Source organism: Tachysurus vachellii, chromosome 15, assembly GCF_030014155.1.
Source record: "Tachysurus vachellii isolate PV-2020 chromosome 15, HZAU_Pvac_v1, whole genome shotgun sequence".
NCBI classification, from domain to species: domain Eukaryota; kingdom Metazoa; phylum Chordata; class Actinopteri; order Siluriformes; family Bagridae; genus Tachysurus; species Tachysurus vachellii.
The window spans coordinates 22,657,421-22,674,586 of record NC_083474.1 but is presented as its reverse complement, the minus strand read 5'-3'; the positions used below and the strand labels follow the sequence as shown (position 1 = coordinate 22,674,586).

Genomic DNA, 17,166 nt, shown 5'->3' with positions numbered 1-17,166 from the left:
AAAGGTTAATATAAAGAATAATATAAAGATTAATATAATACAAAATTCGTGATTAATATTAAATATATTTAAAAGTGTTTGTATTTATCCCCAATGAGCAAGTCTGAGGTGACTCAGGTGACTGTGGGGAGGAAAAACTCCCTTAAGCCCTATTCGGACGGGATTAGTTTTACGTGGGGACGTGGGGGTAAAGTAATTATTACCAGAGATTCTCAGTGATTTTGGTCCCGTCCGAATGTGCCATCTCGGTAATCATTACGGACAATGTCAGTAAAGATTACGGCGACTTTTACCTTCTGTAAAAAGGTCCGGAAAAATGACCTCAGGTAATACTAATCCCGTCCGAATAGACCCGCTGTAAATATGTACGGTAAAATTCCCTCATTTTCTGTTTAAAAGTAGTTTTTGGCGTGTTTTGCAAGCATGGAGGCGCCATGTTGTCTGTTTGTGCACGTGATAACAGGAAGCAACGTCATACGCACATGACGACAAGGAGGTTACTGTGGTGCGTAAAGCGAGTTAAACCTCCCACTTCTGCTAGTTTTACTGAGATGTCTTGTCCCGTGCGAATTGGCCAATTAATATTACAGATGTCCTGAGGTAAAATTGCATTACTCCACATCCCCACATAAAACTAATCCCGTCCGAATAGGGCTTTAGATGGTAAAGGAAGAAACCTTGAGAGGAACCAGAGTCAAAGGGGAACCTCATCCTCATATGGGTGACACTGGGGGTGTGATTATAAATATACAGTCTGATAAATGTTGTATTGATGCAAAAGACCACATGGAGTACACATCTCCTCTATAGTATCACAGAGTCTAGCTGGAGCTGGTAGATCTCTAGATGCCTCTAGGATGAAGGGTAGAAAGTGTAGAAAGGGTTTGAAGGGTAGAAATTTCATGCTAGCTGTTGTGAATAAAATGAAATAAAATCAATACTGAATTCTGGTTCAAATGAAGCGTGTTTATTTTGTCAACAATATTTAAAGTGTTGAGAGTTTTTTTATTGTAATTTTTTATAGCTTGAACTTAAAAATAATTACATAAATATATGTTTTTTTTTAGCTTTAAGGTAAAACTGGTGCTTGTAAAATCTTACTCTGTTATATCCTCCCTGTTCTCCTGTAAAAAGGATGAGCAAGCAGGGGAAGGGATTTCCATCAGCACTGTTAATATTGATCATGAGTACGACGACGCCGCTATACTGTATATTGAGGAATTTAATGTAATCCACTGTATTGTTAGATAAAACGATAGGGATGTAATGCTGCCAAGTCGTGAACAGAACAGGATTAAAGTCTGAGCCAGATGAAGATTAAAGCTGCTCTTGAAATAAATTACAGTCAATATTGATTCAATTGAGAGGCTTAGCACCGAAACTATTATACTTTAGAAAATATATGGACTTATACAAAGACAGAGCTGTTATGTTAACGATAATGCTCCATACTGATTGGTCAAATTGGGTCTGATACACTGTTGTTTCTGTAGTAAACGCTCATTCATGGGGAGTTTTATAAGCTGGTGACCCAAACTCAAGGATTCTTGTCTCTTGTCTGTGTCTTCTTCAGGATCTCGTCTGCGGCAGGAGGACTACCCGCCCCGCATCGTAGAGCATCCCTCTGACCTGATCGTGTCCAAGGGCGAACCCGCCACCCTCAACTGCAAGGCCGAGGGGCGACCCATTCCCACCGTGGAGTGGTACAAGGACGGCGAGAGGGTCGAGACAGACAAAGACGACTCTCGTTCGCACCGCATGCTGCTGCCCACCGGCTCCCTCTTCTTCCTGAAAATAGTCCACGGACGCCGGAGCAAACCGGACGAAGGCGCCTACGTCTGCGTGGCTCGCAACTACCTCGGAGAAGCCGTGAGTCGTAATGCCTCCCTGGAAGTAGCATGTAAGTCTCTGATTCTCACATGTGCTTACTTTAGGTTTTTCATAAAGTTTTCCAGAATGACCTCATGGTTGATTTTGACCCAAAGATGTGAAAAAGATTTGTGTGTGTGTGGGTGTGTGTCTGTGGAGACAGAAGCGAGCTCCAACCTTGGAACATTTTTTGTTTGTTGTTTAATGTCGATTGCTGTTGGCCAATAATTGTGTGATTACACGGACATACAAGTTTGGTCTGCGCCTAATACAGGAAATAACATACAATTAGCGTCTTAAAATAGACGGCAATCAGAACAAGTCATAAAATGGATGAAGGGTTAGAAAAGCCATGCTTGAGAGCTCGATTCAGCTTTATGGGCTTAGATGATCTGGTCTTAAATTTTATTGGTTTTGAAAAAAAAAAAGAAAAAAAAAAAGCAAGAAACAAAAGTACTTAGTTTTTTTTCCATCGTGCCGTTTCCTCCTTTTAGTTTCATGTCTTCATCGCCAAGCTTTCTCGTTCTATGTGCTGGGGATGGAAACGATGGGAGGAACATTGGCAGGTTGGAGATGATTTAGAGACAACATTCATTAGGAAAGGGTGGAGAACTTTCTTAGTGGACGGCGTTGTTTTATATCCAGTCACATGATTTTGTTTTTAAATGTAGGTCTAGGAAGCACAGTGTGTTTGTCATGGGTTTGGAGTTGGAGGCGGAGTTTAATCAGGTCTAGCTCCTCCCACTGGATATTTGGTACTGCATCTCATTATAGAGCTGAATAGTGGCTGAAGTTACAGCGTTCTTTACATCAAACTCCAGCCAATCAGGTTACAAGTGTCACGTATATATTTTGTAGTCTGTTGAATAATGTTATTAGGTTTAATCCCAGCGTTTATGCTCCATTGTCATATTTATCAACAGTAATTAATGATGCTGAACGGTGCTGCAGGGAAAAGGAAGTGCCAACAGGAAGTGTGTGTGTGTGTGTGTGTGTGTGTGTGTGCGTGTGTGTGTGGGACTTGTAGGATGTGTATATATGCGTGAAGCATTGTAGGGGGTGTGTGTTGCCTCTGCAAGCTGTCTCTGATCTTCTCCCAGCTCTTCCGTGACCATGGCAGCAGCCCCCAGGTGCTAACTGTGTGACAGCCGCTTGATCTATCGATCGCTTTAAGAGGGGTCTCCTCGCCCAAATGAAAATTCATGAAAAATTGATGAAGTCTCTCGATTATTCTTTTATTTTCCAGCTTCTCCTCACTCTCTCTCTCTCGCTCTCTCTCTCGCTCTCTCTCTCGCGCTCTCTTTCTCTCTCTCTCTCTCTCTCTCTCTCTCTCTCTCTCTCTCTCTACTGGTTAGATCTTAAATGGAGTGTTGATCACTTTATAGCCTCAGGGGTGAAAGGGTAAAGGTTACCAATGTCAAAAGGATGAAAGGATACAGGAAGTACAGCCGGATGATGCCGCAAAGAACCAAAGAGCTAATGGAAACGGGGCAGGAAAAAAAAAGTCGGCCACGTTGGAAGGAAGTAAATATCCATAGAAGCTTTCAGTTCTGGATTCTGATTGGTTAGAAAGTGTTGATTTATGTTTGCAACTCTAACACAAGCTTTGATCATAATTGTCTGCATCAGCTTTGTTTCCGTATTAACATTTGGCTCGAACAGTCGGAGCTGTTAAAAGTCTTCTTAAAAGTATTTCTGTAAGCCTTTAGCAAGGTGTAGAAAGTCGTTCGGCCTCGTTCCGTTTCTCCTCATCTTCAGAGCGTAAACGCCCGTCTTTGTCCCGGAGGCTCTTGTGTGTGTTCTTCGCTTCCCTGCGTTTGACCCCGTAGCCGTATCTCAGGCCTTACAGGACCCCTGCGAGCTCTCTGAATAGCCGTGTGGAAACAGATTGAAGGCAGGCGTCCTGCGCACCGCTGGAGTCGCCCGGATCAGCGGGAGCCCGATGTGGGCCACGGAGCAGCCAGAGAAGAGCGTTTGAATGAATCTTTGCTGCATTATTAATATGAAAGCAGATTGGAGGGAGGTGCAGCGGGATTAACCAGACAAGCGTGTCGCTTGAAGTATCGACCTAGAGCGATGTAGCAAAGAGAGCTAAGAGTGTGTGGGAGATTGCTGTAGGTTAGGAAATAGATCGGTGTGGATTAAATACGAGGACCGGTAGATATCTGATGTAGCTCAGAAACATAGATTCATACAGTATTTATTAGAGTAAATGTAAATCCGGGTCGCCTCCGGTCGGATGCCCTTCCTGACGTGACCCTTCCATTATACCTGGGCTTGGGACCCACACTGAGTTTTAACCTTACAGCGACTGGGTCGGTTTCAGGGCAGAGAACAGAACTCGGTCTGCAGTGATGAGACGGTTCCAATCTCGTTACCATGGTAACTGTAAAATCGTGGGTTGTTAGGCATCACTACGTAGCAAATTTCCGGAGTTTGACATAAATTTAAGGGTAAGGGTTAGATTTTGGGAGATTATTTTTCTAACTATTTATTTTGGTGTTCATGCACTGGGTGTCGAGGAGAATTGTTCAAGTCCCCTGGTGTTGTTTGGTCCACATCTGTCCTGCACTCAGCTACATTATCTTGCTGTGAGGGATTTTCACAGAGTATTGATCTTGTATGGAAGTAGCTCAGTGGTGAAGGTGTTAGATTATTAATCAGAAGGTTGTGACTTTGAATCCCAGGTCCACCAAGCTGCCTCTCCTGGGGCCCCTGAGCAAGGCCCTTAGCCCATATTTTGGTCAGTTGTATAAATGTAAATGACTCTGTATCATGTTTGTAATTATTTTCACCTGAAAGCATTTTGGTCACGCGTGTACACTCAGATGTAGTGTGAGAATTTGCCGTGTACATAGACGATTCAGTTCTCAAGTCGCAGCAGGAAAAGTAGACCAGCGATGATGGATCTGGGAGATCTTTGTTCTTAGTGACATCTAGACTAGCTTCTATAAAACAGTCGGCCTTGTGAGATGTTCCTGATGTGCAGTGATCAGAACCTACTCAAAGTTCTCCAAGGAAGGGCATCCGGTGGACCAGCGACAGGATGATGGATACTTAAAGCTCATTGATTGGTGTGATTGAGGAGAGAAGGCTTGTCGGTCCGGTCCGGTCCGGTCCGGTCCTTTCCGGTCTCACAGAAGAGCTGCTCTAATGTAGCTGACATGTTGGTTATGATTATAGAAAGCTGAAGCTGAAAGATTTCTACTAAGTCTCAGTTCTTATAACCTTCTATAAGCATCCTTATAAGGAGTCTCCGGTGTCAGTGCTTCAGGACAGACGGGTTCACGCACTAGTGTGTGGAAACAGAAACTGATCTTTAAACAGATTACAGACCACAGATTCATGTTCAACCATCAAGTTTCCCCCTTCTTTTGGTCTCACTTCCTTCTCTCCATCTCTGATCTCTCCATCTCTTCCTCTCTCCCTCTGGATCTCTCCTGTGCTCCGTCTCTCCCTGCCTTAGTCTCTTGATCTATCCCTCTCTTCATTTCTTCATCTCTTCATATCACTTTTTCTCTCTTTTTGTCTCCGCCTCTCTTCCTCTCTCCTTCTCTTGATGTCTCCCTCACTTTGTCTCTTCGTCTCTCCCTCTCTTTTTCTTTTCATCACTCCCTTGCTTCATGTATCTCTCTCTCGCCTCTCTCTCTTTTATCTCTTTGTCTCACTTTCAAATGTTCTCTTTATCTCTCCCTCTCTTCATCTCTCCCTCTCTTCATCTCTCTTTCTCTTCATCTCTCTGTTTCCTCATCTTTTTCTCTCTTCATCTCTCCCTCTCTATATCTCTCTTTCTCTTCATCTCTCTTTCTCTTCATCTCTCTGTTTCCTCATCTTTTTCTCTCTTCATCTCTCCCTCTCTTCATCTCTCTGTTTCTTCGTTTTGTCCTAATCTTGTTCTGTTCCACTGTTCAGATTGTGACTCTGTGCTCTGTCCATAGTGTCCTGTAGTGTCCCTAGCTAGTGTGGAAGTGCTGTCAGTAGCTCTCTCTCTCTCTCTCTCTCTCTCTCTCTCTCTCTCTCTCACTCTCTCTCTCTCTCTCACACACACTCTCTCTCACTCCTTCCATATTCAACATAAACTGGGTCAATGAGCAGGTTCATAAATCATTGTGAAGTGTGTGTCAGGTGGAAACGAGCTCCTTGTTGAATAAATTTGCCAGTGTGGCGGATTTCAGTGCTCGTGGTGTGTGTGTGTGTGTGTGTGTGTGTGCGTGTGTGTGTGTGTGTGTGACAAGTTGCAGCTGTACTCCAGGAAAATGTTAATTAGACTGGCTTGTCTCCGCAGGTGTGTGTGTGTGTGTATAAGGCATTATAATTGAGCACATAGTTGTCTGTGTGTGTATGTGTGTGTAGGGAATATAATCTGTGTGTGTGTGTGTGTTTCATGAGTTGTTTAATAGTCTTTTCATGTTCTATGAGTGTAAAAGAAAACAAGCGTTCCTACACCAGTTCCTGTCGCTTTGTAACCTTTAAAAAGTAGGCTAACGATGAAGCTGTGGAACAGATGTCATGACTGAAAAACTTGTTTTCTGTTCTTTCTTTCTTTCTGTTCTTTCTTTCTTTCTACATTTCTCGGGAATGTCGAGCGAACGATCCAAACTGAAACGGCACCAATTAGGCGAGTCGTTAGTCCGGCTTTGCTTTGTGGCTGGTTGGAAAATGTAATTATTTAGAGGAAGACAAAGTGTGTTCTGCATTATAAGAGTCTAATAAAGGAAGATGAGACTAATTATGTAGATAAACACACACACACACACACACACACACACACACACACGCTTAACACCCACAGTGCCACAGTGTCTGGTTTTTCATTCCTATTGAAGGTGATGATTATCTGTAACAGGTATCGTTTCCATAGCAACAGGTGACTCACATCGTGTAATGCCTGAATCTGGGAAATTTTGTGTAAGGAGATGTTTACGCAACATTTACAGACGTAGTCTCCAGTGTCCGAGATGTAAGTTATATGTAACGTTCTATCTCACACACATACACACACACATACACACACACACACACACACACACACACACACACACATTCATCTCTCTGGGATTACAGGCTGCGGTTTGATCTTTGAGAGTCTGGGACAATAGTGTCAGTCTCTGTGGTTAAGTTAGACTGGGCATGTGTAATATTTGTGTGTGTGTGTTTGTTTTTGTGTGTGTTTGTTTTTGTGTGTGTGTGTGAGAGAGAGAGAGAGAGAGAGAGAGAGAGAGAGAGAGAGAAAAAACTTCAGAGGGATTTAGGCTGTGTGAAAATGTGGAATGTAAAATTGGCGCTTTTGAAAGCAGATAAATCATCTGTCCCATGAAACTTCAGTGTGCGCACACACACTCACACACACATATACACTAACACACACACACTCACGCACACACACACACACACACAAGGAATGATCTTTTCCTTTTATTTTTACTCTTTCTTTTGCTCTGTCTCTATCTCGCTTACTCTCTTTCACACACACACACACACACACACACAACACACAACACACACACACAACACATGCTTACATTTAACTGGACGTCCCCGATGCCTTCGCAGTTATTGTTGTGTTCATTTTTTAGCCTCTTTGAGAAAGAGAGAGAGAGAAAATCATGTAACGTTGCAGTGTCTCTCGCCCAAAGGATCTGCTGTGATTTATCCATCACTTTATTCCCACCTTTTAGCAGACAGAAGCAGTCGAGTCTGCAGGACCACAGATGACACAGATGACACGATACCGTTATGAAATGTAAAGTTTCAGCGCTTTCGCTTTGTAACAAAGCAGCAACTTCCTTCCTGGACCTGAGCTCCGCTTCCCTTAAATCCTATCAGCTCGGCGATTTGTAAATAATTGAAAGCTCTTTTGCCGTTTTATTGATCGTCGTCTCATTGTGAAAGCGAGCGCCGGCTTTGAAAGCCTTTTTTTTTTTCTCTGTAGGTCAATTTACCTAAAGCTGGAGGCACTGCATTTGCATTTCTTTCTTTTTTTCTGTGATTTGTATATGTGTGTGTGTGTGTGTGTGTGTGTGTGTTGTTTTGTGAGATTGATTCATCGTAGTCTTGATGACCTTAAACTACTTAAAACTCCATTACATGATTGCCTGGCTTCAACAAAAAAGAGCCCTAAAGCAAGGGATCATTTGAATGGATCATTTAAATCCAATCACAGGACAGACTATTGACTCGAGTCCAGTCGCATGCTTCCTGACTCGGACTGTCTTCTGCGAGCGCTCTGTCACTCTGGACTTCCTGATAGTAATCTTGGCCCGGTCGTCGCCGGACCGCACGGGTCCGATAATAGAAACGGGAAACCTCGATAAGACGGCGATCCGGGACGGAGGGAGAGTGGATTCCCGGGAGGCGGTGAATTCTGACGCTGGGATTGGATCCGCTGACCCCTAAAGACCTCGTATCTCCTTCTATTCTTTCCAGCCAGCGTAATTCTTTAAAGCGGCTCTCGGAGGGTGCAGCTTCGCTCGGGATGCTTGGAGAGCGACCTTCTGAGACTCCTCCGATGCCGTAATCCATCATGTGAGAACGAGGAAACATTCTGTCGTAATGTTCCAGAGTAAACGCTTACAAGAAACACTTACACACAAGTCCAGCACCCTGTGTGTGTGTGTGTGTGTGTGTGTGTATGTGTGTGTTTGTGTGTGTGTGTTTGTGTGTGTGTGTGTGATCATCCAGGTTTATCGTGCCGCCTCAGCCGTCTCCTCGTTGATGGATGATGTGCTTTTGAACCTGTGCACTTAATAGAGTCACATCCACGCACAATCACACGACTGCGGAACTTTCTGGAATAACCGTGTCATCACCTGCCACAAACAATACAGTTGTTAAGGGCTATTTGCCATCCACACACACACACACACACACACACACACACACACACACAGATAGAAATGACAACACATCTGACAGAGCGCATTAATAGAATTGTCCGCGCTGCTGTTTTAGACAAAGAATCGACACCTTCTGACCAATCAGATGCCACAATTGTAATACCGTTGTGATGTAATAAGCAGTATGATGTAATAACCTGTTAAAGCACACTAATAATGCTACTTATGTTCTTCCCAGATGAAGAAGAGTTCATAAAGATTAGTGAATTAATAGTTTTCATGCTAGACTACAAATGGTAGAAATGGTACTTGCCCTTCTGCATCCCTGTAGACCCCCGAAAGTGGTTCAGCCCGCTGTGTATTGAATCATTTAAGACATCACAAGGTGGCCCTGTACTTACACACACACACAAACACACACAAACACACACACACACACACACACAAACACACACACAAACACACACACACACAAACACACACAAACACACACACGCACACACAAACACACACACACAAACACACACAAACACACACATACACACAAACACACACACACACTACATACACACAAACACACACACACGCACACACAAACACACACACACAAAAACAAACACACACACACAAACACACACAAACACACATACACACAAACACACACACACACAAACACACACACACACACAAACACACACACACAAACACACACACACACACAAACACACAAACACACAAACACACACACGCACACACACAAACACACACACAAACACACACACACAAAAACACACATATACACACTACACACATACACACTACATACACACACAAACACACACACAAACACACATACACACTACACACATACACACTACATACACACACACAAACACACACACAAACACACACACACACATACACACTACACACACATACACACACATACACACAAACACACACGCACACACACACATAGACACACAAACACTCACACGCACACACACACACAAACACACACACACACAAACACACACGCACACACACACACACACACATACACACACACACACTCTGACATGAAGTTATAACCCCTAAGTCACTGTTATGACTTGTTGGTGGCCAGCTGTTGTCTTCAGCTCTTCAGGTTACCTCGGGTCAAAGGTCATGCGGTACCAGACGACCGTGTAACCCGAGTCTCCGTGTCTCTTTCTCCGTCCTGACCGACTTTCTCCACTCTTCCTGTCAACGTGAAAACTTCCTAATTCTCATATTAGCATCATTACCTCTTTACGGCAACAGTCATAATGCCTCATAGACGCAATGGACATGTTATACAGCGTCCTGATACCTTGAGTAAAGCTTGTATAAATGTCGTGCAATTTACATGTCTAAAGCATGCCGTGTCCTGTTGAACAAGCTGAAACTCTTTATAACGCTTATATGTGGTATTATAAATGCCATATAAGTCTTATGTCCGCATCCCATGCACGTATAATTCATTATTAACAGCATGATCTGTAGGAAATGTTACTATGGCAACACTCAAAAATGCATGACGTTGCCATGTGATGCATCATTAGTAATGGTTGTATACCGAATGCACTTATAATGCATTATTAACCCATGATTCTTAGGAAATGTTACCATAAAATGTTACCACAACACTTATAATGCCTTATAGATACAATGGGAATGTTATAAAGCATCACTAACACCTTATAAATGCATGTATACATGTCCGCCACTTGTCATGTCATAAGAACACACTCTGACGCTTTATATCACATATAAGCTAAGTTTTATACATGCTATTTATGTCTTATGTATCCTGACATAATGAAATCATTTGCTTGTGCTTCATAAACTAATCACGATTCACAAATGCACATAACTACTGCTGTTATATGATGCTTTATAAGAAATTCTCGTGTAACGAATGCACTAATAATGCATTATTAACACATGGGCGTCGGATATGTTACCATGGCAGCACTCATAATGCGTCTTACAATGCAATGGACGTGCTATAGAGCATCACTAACACCTTAGATGTGCATCTGTACATGTCATAGTCACATGTCTAAGCATGATGTGTCATAAAAACTTAATAGAACACTTTATAACACATCCTTAAGGAATGTACAGTAGTAATATATTATTAACACGATTCATAGTCAATGAGTCCATGAAGGATTTTTCTTTATGTACACTAATTTTGTAATATGGCCACATAATAAGTCTTGCTATAACTGTAGCTTATAGTTTTGTTGCACACACACACACACACACACACACACACACACACACACACACACACACACACCAAATGGTGATTACTCACTGTCACCTACTTTCATTTCCTGCACAGTTCAGTAATCTGATCTTAGACCTAACCCTGAGATACCCGGACACTAGGCGTGAGCTTCTCTCTGTCTCTGTCTCTCTCTCTCTCTCACACACACACACACACACACACACACACACACACACACACACAGTAAACAACACAAGCAAATACACACGTAAACCCTGGCAAACAAGACCACTAAATAAATAAATAAATGTGACAATCTCCGATCACGTAGCTCATAGAGACAATTTAAAAGAAATATCAAGCGAGGAAAACATCTCCTAACGTCTCAGAACGTCTCCTAACGTCTCAGAACTTCTCCTAACGTCTCAGAACTTCTCCTAACGTCTCCTGACAAAAGGCTCAATAACGCACACCATGAAAAAGTTAGAGCAATAAGAGAGAGTTATGTTCTTTACACGTCTGTGGGCTCAGACTTTTCTAAACGATAAAAAAACACTTAACATTTGTGGACATAATGTCAAATACATGTGTGAGTCTTCGTTTCTGACACCCACACACACACACACAGGGCGTAGTGTAAATAATCACTTTGCCCTCGGTGATGTAAAGCAGGACAGAGCAGTGAAGAGCGTTCTGTAGATAACACTGTGTTTAGCATTTGAATGGCGCACTTCTGATTTCTATGCACACTGCACTTGTGTGTGTGTGTGTGTGTGTGTGTGTGTTTGTGTGTGTGTGAGTGTGCGCTCGCACGAGTGAGAGAGTGTGTGAGAAATTGTCACTACACTTGCAGCTATCATGTTAGCATTTTTCCCCGTAAAGGTTACAACCTCTGAAAGCAGTGCATTAGATACTAATCATGCTAAGATTTGTTTGTTTATTTATTTATTTATTTATTTATTTATTTATTTATTTATTTTCTTTCAGATTGAAAATAAATCTGTTATATATTATTCTATTTAGCTGGCAGCTTGCTGGCAAAACCAGGCTATCACGCTACATATTACATATCACAGACATGTTTTAAAGCATCTAGATATAATTATCACATTGATCATATTCTTAATTTTATTTTTTTTACTTTTATTATTCCTGCTTTCAGAAGAACGAATCTTCACTTTATGTTCGGTTTAAAAACACCTGAGATTTGTATTTGGACTGTAAAATATAAAAAAGACGATTTTTTTCTCCAAAATAATCGTCTTTTTTATATTTTACGATGGTATATGTGTAGTGAGATGCCTTTCTTTAACGGTGAAGATTCCTTAAAAGATGATAATAACTCCTGAACAACAGTTCCGAGAAGAACAACTGAATTAAAACGAGGCTTAAAAAAACTTTGCAACACTGAATTATTCATCACAAGCCATCCAAAAGCATCTGTAATGGAAAAGAAATATCCAATTTATTAGAATTTCATCTAATTATCTGATATAATTCCTCAGCGCAGCTCAGACAGTCCAAATCCACGGAATCCAGTGAAGCACTGATTTGTCTGTATCGTAAGAATGATGTTGATTTCGGACTTCGGTTCTATCCGGGATCGTTGGCCCTGACCCTGGTCTGAACATAAATCTGTACTGTTTATGGCATCTAATGAGAAAGTGAGAGCAGTGGCTGTGACATGTGTGTGGAGATAAGAGGAGGAACCCTGGAGGAACCCTGCTCCTCCCCTGAGATATGACCTCTGTATGACCATTGATTGACCCTGTACTGAACCTTCACTAATGCACTGCCCAGGCATGTCCTAAACTAGGAGCTGTCATAGAGTATTAAAATTTATCTGTGTCATCAGACATGCCCTGATAGATCGTTACGCTGGACGAGCTGTTGCTAGTGTTTTTTTTCTGCTGGTTCTATCTTCACACAGCGTCATACGGTACATTGTTCGAATTGTCATTACGCATTATAGCTATCTTTATAATACGTTACATAAGATAGAAAACGCTCATGCTGTCTCGTGCTGTTGTTGGACAATCATCAACAATATGGTGGTGGAATCCAGCGCCATGTGGAGTGGAGATTAGTAACTTTTCCATAAGTAACTTTTCCATAAGTTTTCTAGAACACTACTTCCTAAAGGTTTTACTCTTCTTATTCCACAGCAATTTCTCATTCATTAATAATCAACATGGGGGGCACGGTGGCTTGGTGGTTAGCACGTTCGCCTCACACCTCCAGGGTTGGGGGTTCGATTCCCGCCTCCACCTTGTGTGTGTGGAGTTTGCATGTTCTCCCCGTGCCTCGGGGGTTTCCTTCGGGTACTTCGGTTTCCTCCACCGGTCCAAAGACATGCATGGTAGGTTGATTGGCATCTCTGGAAAATTGTCCGTAGTGTGTGATTGTGTGAGTGAATGAGAGTGTGTGTGTGTGCCCTGTGATGGGTTGGCACTCTGTCCAGGGTGTATCCTGCCTTGATGCCCGATGACGCCGAGGTAGTTCGGATAAGCGGTAGAAAATGAGTGAGTGAGTGAGTAATAATCAACATCTCAGGCTTTTTATATATTTATAGTTGCATTAAATACGTTTGTTCCTGTTCGCAGTTAAAGCAGCTATAGACACTTGTTTCCTCACTAACTTTTGTTTTTTAAACCATTTTGCACTTAATTAAACAGAACAAAACTGGAGGAACTCCTCTGTCCTGAAGATGCTGAATAACTTAGTTTCAGCTTTAATTCTAACACTGCAGACTCGTTAAAAACAAAACTACATAAACTTTTGGAATTATTTATAAGATGTTGTTGGAGCTTTTTTGCTAAAGCCTTTAGAATTAGAGTTTCTAAAAAAATACTTGCAAAAAATTATTAGCACGGTTTGAACAATTCCTGCTCCAGTCATTTTTTTATCCTTTATTTAAATCTCTCTATCATTCATTGTCTGATTGCATAGCCGTAGCTGTATGTGGATGATAACTGACACCCACAAGCTCGGCTCCTCCCTCTCCAGCCGTGCGCGAATCAGATAGCGGGGGTCTCTCTTGATGGGCAGCTAATGAAATTAGCCGCTCATTCCCTGTGCGCTTTAATAAGTCACTTGACTCGATTAGTTGCGTTTGGAGAGGGGGGGTATGTGGGGGAGGACGGCAGGAGATACATCCATTCATCTAAAAGTCACCCAGCAGTGCCAACCAGGGTGTTGATTGTAATAAATATTCCTCGTCTATTTGCACATGTGCTCGCACCCCCCACGGTACTCGCATGCCGTTTCGAAGCCTCTGGGCAAAATCCATAAGCCCCATGCTCATCCTCATCACCCAGTCACCTCCGCCCCTTTTGTCTTTCTTTTTCTCCTTCACTTCCCCTCCCCAGATCTGAATCTTGTTGCTGTTCTTTTGCCAAGCTTCAGCCAGACATTTGGACCGGGTTGAGGGAAAAAAAAAAAAAGAGTTGTATGGAAGGGCATGCCAGCAATGTGGTGTCATTAACTTCCTTTGAGTGGCAGCTGTCAGCCTGGCCGAGCTCCACCCTCATGCTGTGCAGCACTCAGCGCCTCTCCATCATCGCACTTTGCCGTCATTCTCCACCTCCTCCTAGTCCTAAAGCAACTCAGAAAAATGGCATCCAGCCTTCTGGTCTCAGCTGCAAGGAAGATCTCGACTTGCAATACCCCGCTGTTCAGGGCAGCTCCTCTTGGATCAGTGAGTTATCCAGGCACGGGCCAAATCCATAAACAATCACAGATCCCTTCCCATAGGCCCTTCATGGAGGGCGAAAAAAGTACAGGCTAAGGGGAGGTAATCTCTTTGGCTTAGCACTAAGCATCGGGTTCTGCTCCAGATTGGCCACAAGGCTTGAAAAAATCTTTTGGATACAAGTTGATTTTACACTTTCTGGTTGTAAATGACAAAAAAAAAAAATAAATTTACACTTTTTTTTGCATCCAAATTTAATCCATCAATCACTTATTTTGCAGTGGAGATACAACAAGGAAGTACCATCTACTGTATCTCCATCAAACTGCCAGGCCAGTTCCTCTAAACCCTGAACAAAAAGCCAGTTACCACAAACCCTATACCACAATTCCACTGTCAGATTTTGCTAGACGAGGCCTAGAAGGCGTAAATATATGTGTGGTAATGCCGCGGATCCATTCATACCATGGAGGAGAATCTGGTAAACTTCTTGTTGTTCAAACTTAAATGTTAAGACCTAGCAAGATTTAGCTAGAATTCATCATAAGCCAGAGTATAAACTAAGATTTTAGTTTTTTTTTTAGATGTAATAGAGCTCTAACATATATAGGATAGAACGTTCCCCAATACCAGCGACGGGATCCTGTGATTAAAGCAGTTGCCCCACTCCTGGATGGTCTGAAAATTCTCAAAAAATAATGTTTTTTCCTGAAAGAAAGTATAATCGATGGTGTTTTTTTCTATATGGGATTACAGTAATTCGTTTTTCAAGATGGCTACCCCTTTAATATTTCATCATTTTCTTGTCGATAGACGACTTCACTTCAGATGCTTTATACCGTATGAGCATAGGGTCACTTCTTCGCAGCGTTAGCTACATTGCAGCGTCGCATTACCCAAAACATCAGATATCACTTGGCTGATTAGTAAAGTTGGGGTTTAAAGTAGAGTTGCTGAAGTAATGCCAAGTGATACGTCAGCGGGCAAATACAGGTTAAGACAAATCTGTCAGGAGGAGGTGAAGGAAAACCGGAGGAGAGGAACTCTGAGTGAAGGTGACAACACCACTGCTATTTTCCAGGCTGCTGATTTCCAGCTCTGACTCGAGGCCACAGAGGAGAAACCCTTCCCTTCCAGTTTGCTTTTTGTATCTGCCTCTGGCATGGTCTCCAAAATGGAGGAGTTAGGAGGGGGGTATCCGCTACGTCTGAAAGGGAAATACGGGGAGATCGATGACATGGCCTTGTTGTCATTGACAATGGTGGGGTCTCTCCTTGTTGCCCCTGTGGCTTTATGCCCGGCCTCGTTAATCACGGGGCATGAGCCTCGTGTCCTGACAGCTGGCAACCCAGTGCTTGCCATCACACCTCTCTTTTTTAACACTCCTCCATTGTCATGTTAAACCCAGACCATAGATCATAGGATGATTGGAAATGATCTTGCACCCACCTGAAACCCACCTGACATCAGATACCTGGTTGTTTACCACTCTTGAGGATTGAGCTTCATGCTGGGGGGACGGGATAGACGGTTCGAGACGGACAGGTTAGACGGCTTGTGAACCCTGACAGGCTGAAATGTCAGCGTCGGTCAGGCATGACGTTGCTGTCGAAAAAAACAAGATACCCCACTCCCACCCCCCCATGCATGATTTCTACTTTTTTCTAGAAGATCTGGTGAGTGAATGACCGAGTGAGTAGGGGCAAAAATGGAGGGGTGTAAGGGGGTCCTAGAGCTGTTAGCATCCAGTGAGGTCCAGTTGTGTCAAGACCACACTGGCAGCCTGTCACTTTTTCTCTAATTGGTCAGAGTCAAACCCCCTGAGGTCCCACAAGGTCACTGTTGGACCCTCGTCTGGACCTTCCCTCTCCCTCGCCCCTCCCCCCTTTATCTCTCTCTTTCTCTTCATTTTTCTGTTTATGTTTAGACTTCAGCGATAGGACCCATATTTGTCTGTATCTTTATGTAGCTTTGCCTAAAGCTTTGCCTCTCTTTTTACATGACCTACATCCCTAAGATAACCCCTTGTGGCATGTCCTAACTCCTTTTTCAGGCCTAATAGCAGTGTGTGTGTGTGTGTGTGTGTGTGTGTGTGTGTGTGTGTGTGTGTGTGTGTGTGTGTGTGTATGTGTGGGGGTTGGCGGGGATGGGGGGGGGTGATATGTTAGAAATAGTACAGGTTTAATTTGTGTACACTTCTGTTGTGTTTTCTCAATTTCACTCTTTTCCGCTCCTCATCACTAGTTTCACATTTCAGTGCTCTTGTGTTTCCATTTGTTTTTACGTCTACATTGCGCACTACAGTGCGTTAGCATGTGTCTCCACATTACCTCCTCCATTAACATCCATTTGTATGCCTGTCCTGGTTGTGCATCCGTGTGTGTGTGCGTGTGCGTGTGTGTGTGTGTGTGTGGTGCTGACTACGTCTGGGTCTTCTCTACAGCTCTGTATTTCCAAGATCTGTCTCGTGATCTAGAACGTTCTACACTTTTACACTGCAAATGAACTATTTC

General features: G+C 42.8%; 1 protein-coding gene across 9 annotated transcripts in view; it reads left to right on the top strand.

The window, feature by feature from the left end:
- The window catches only part of robo2 (roundabout, axon guidance receptor, homolog 2 (Drosophila)), a 232,080-nt gene that overhangs the window by 19,918 nt on the left and 194,996 nt on the right, over positions 1 to 17,166 (top strand). For all 9 annotated transcript variants that reach the window (XM_060887915.1, XM_060887912.1, XM_060887911.1 and 6 more), the window contains exon 2: positions 1,574 to 1,900. In XM_060887915.1, coding sequence (XP_060743898.1) covers positions 1,574 to 1,900 — 327 coding nt within the window. The remainder of the gene's footprint in view (positions 1 to 1,573; positions 1,901 to 17,166) is intronic.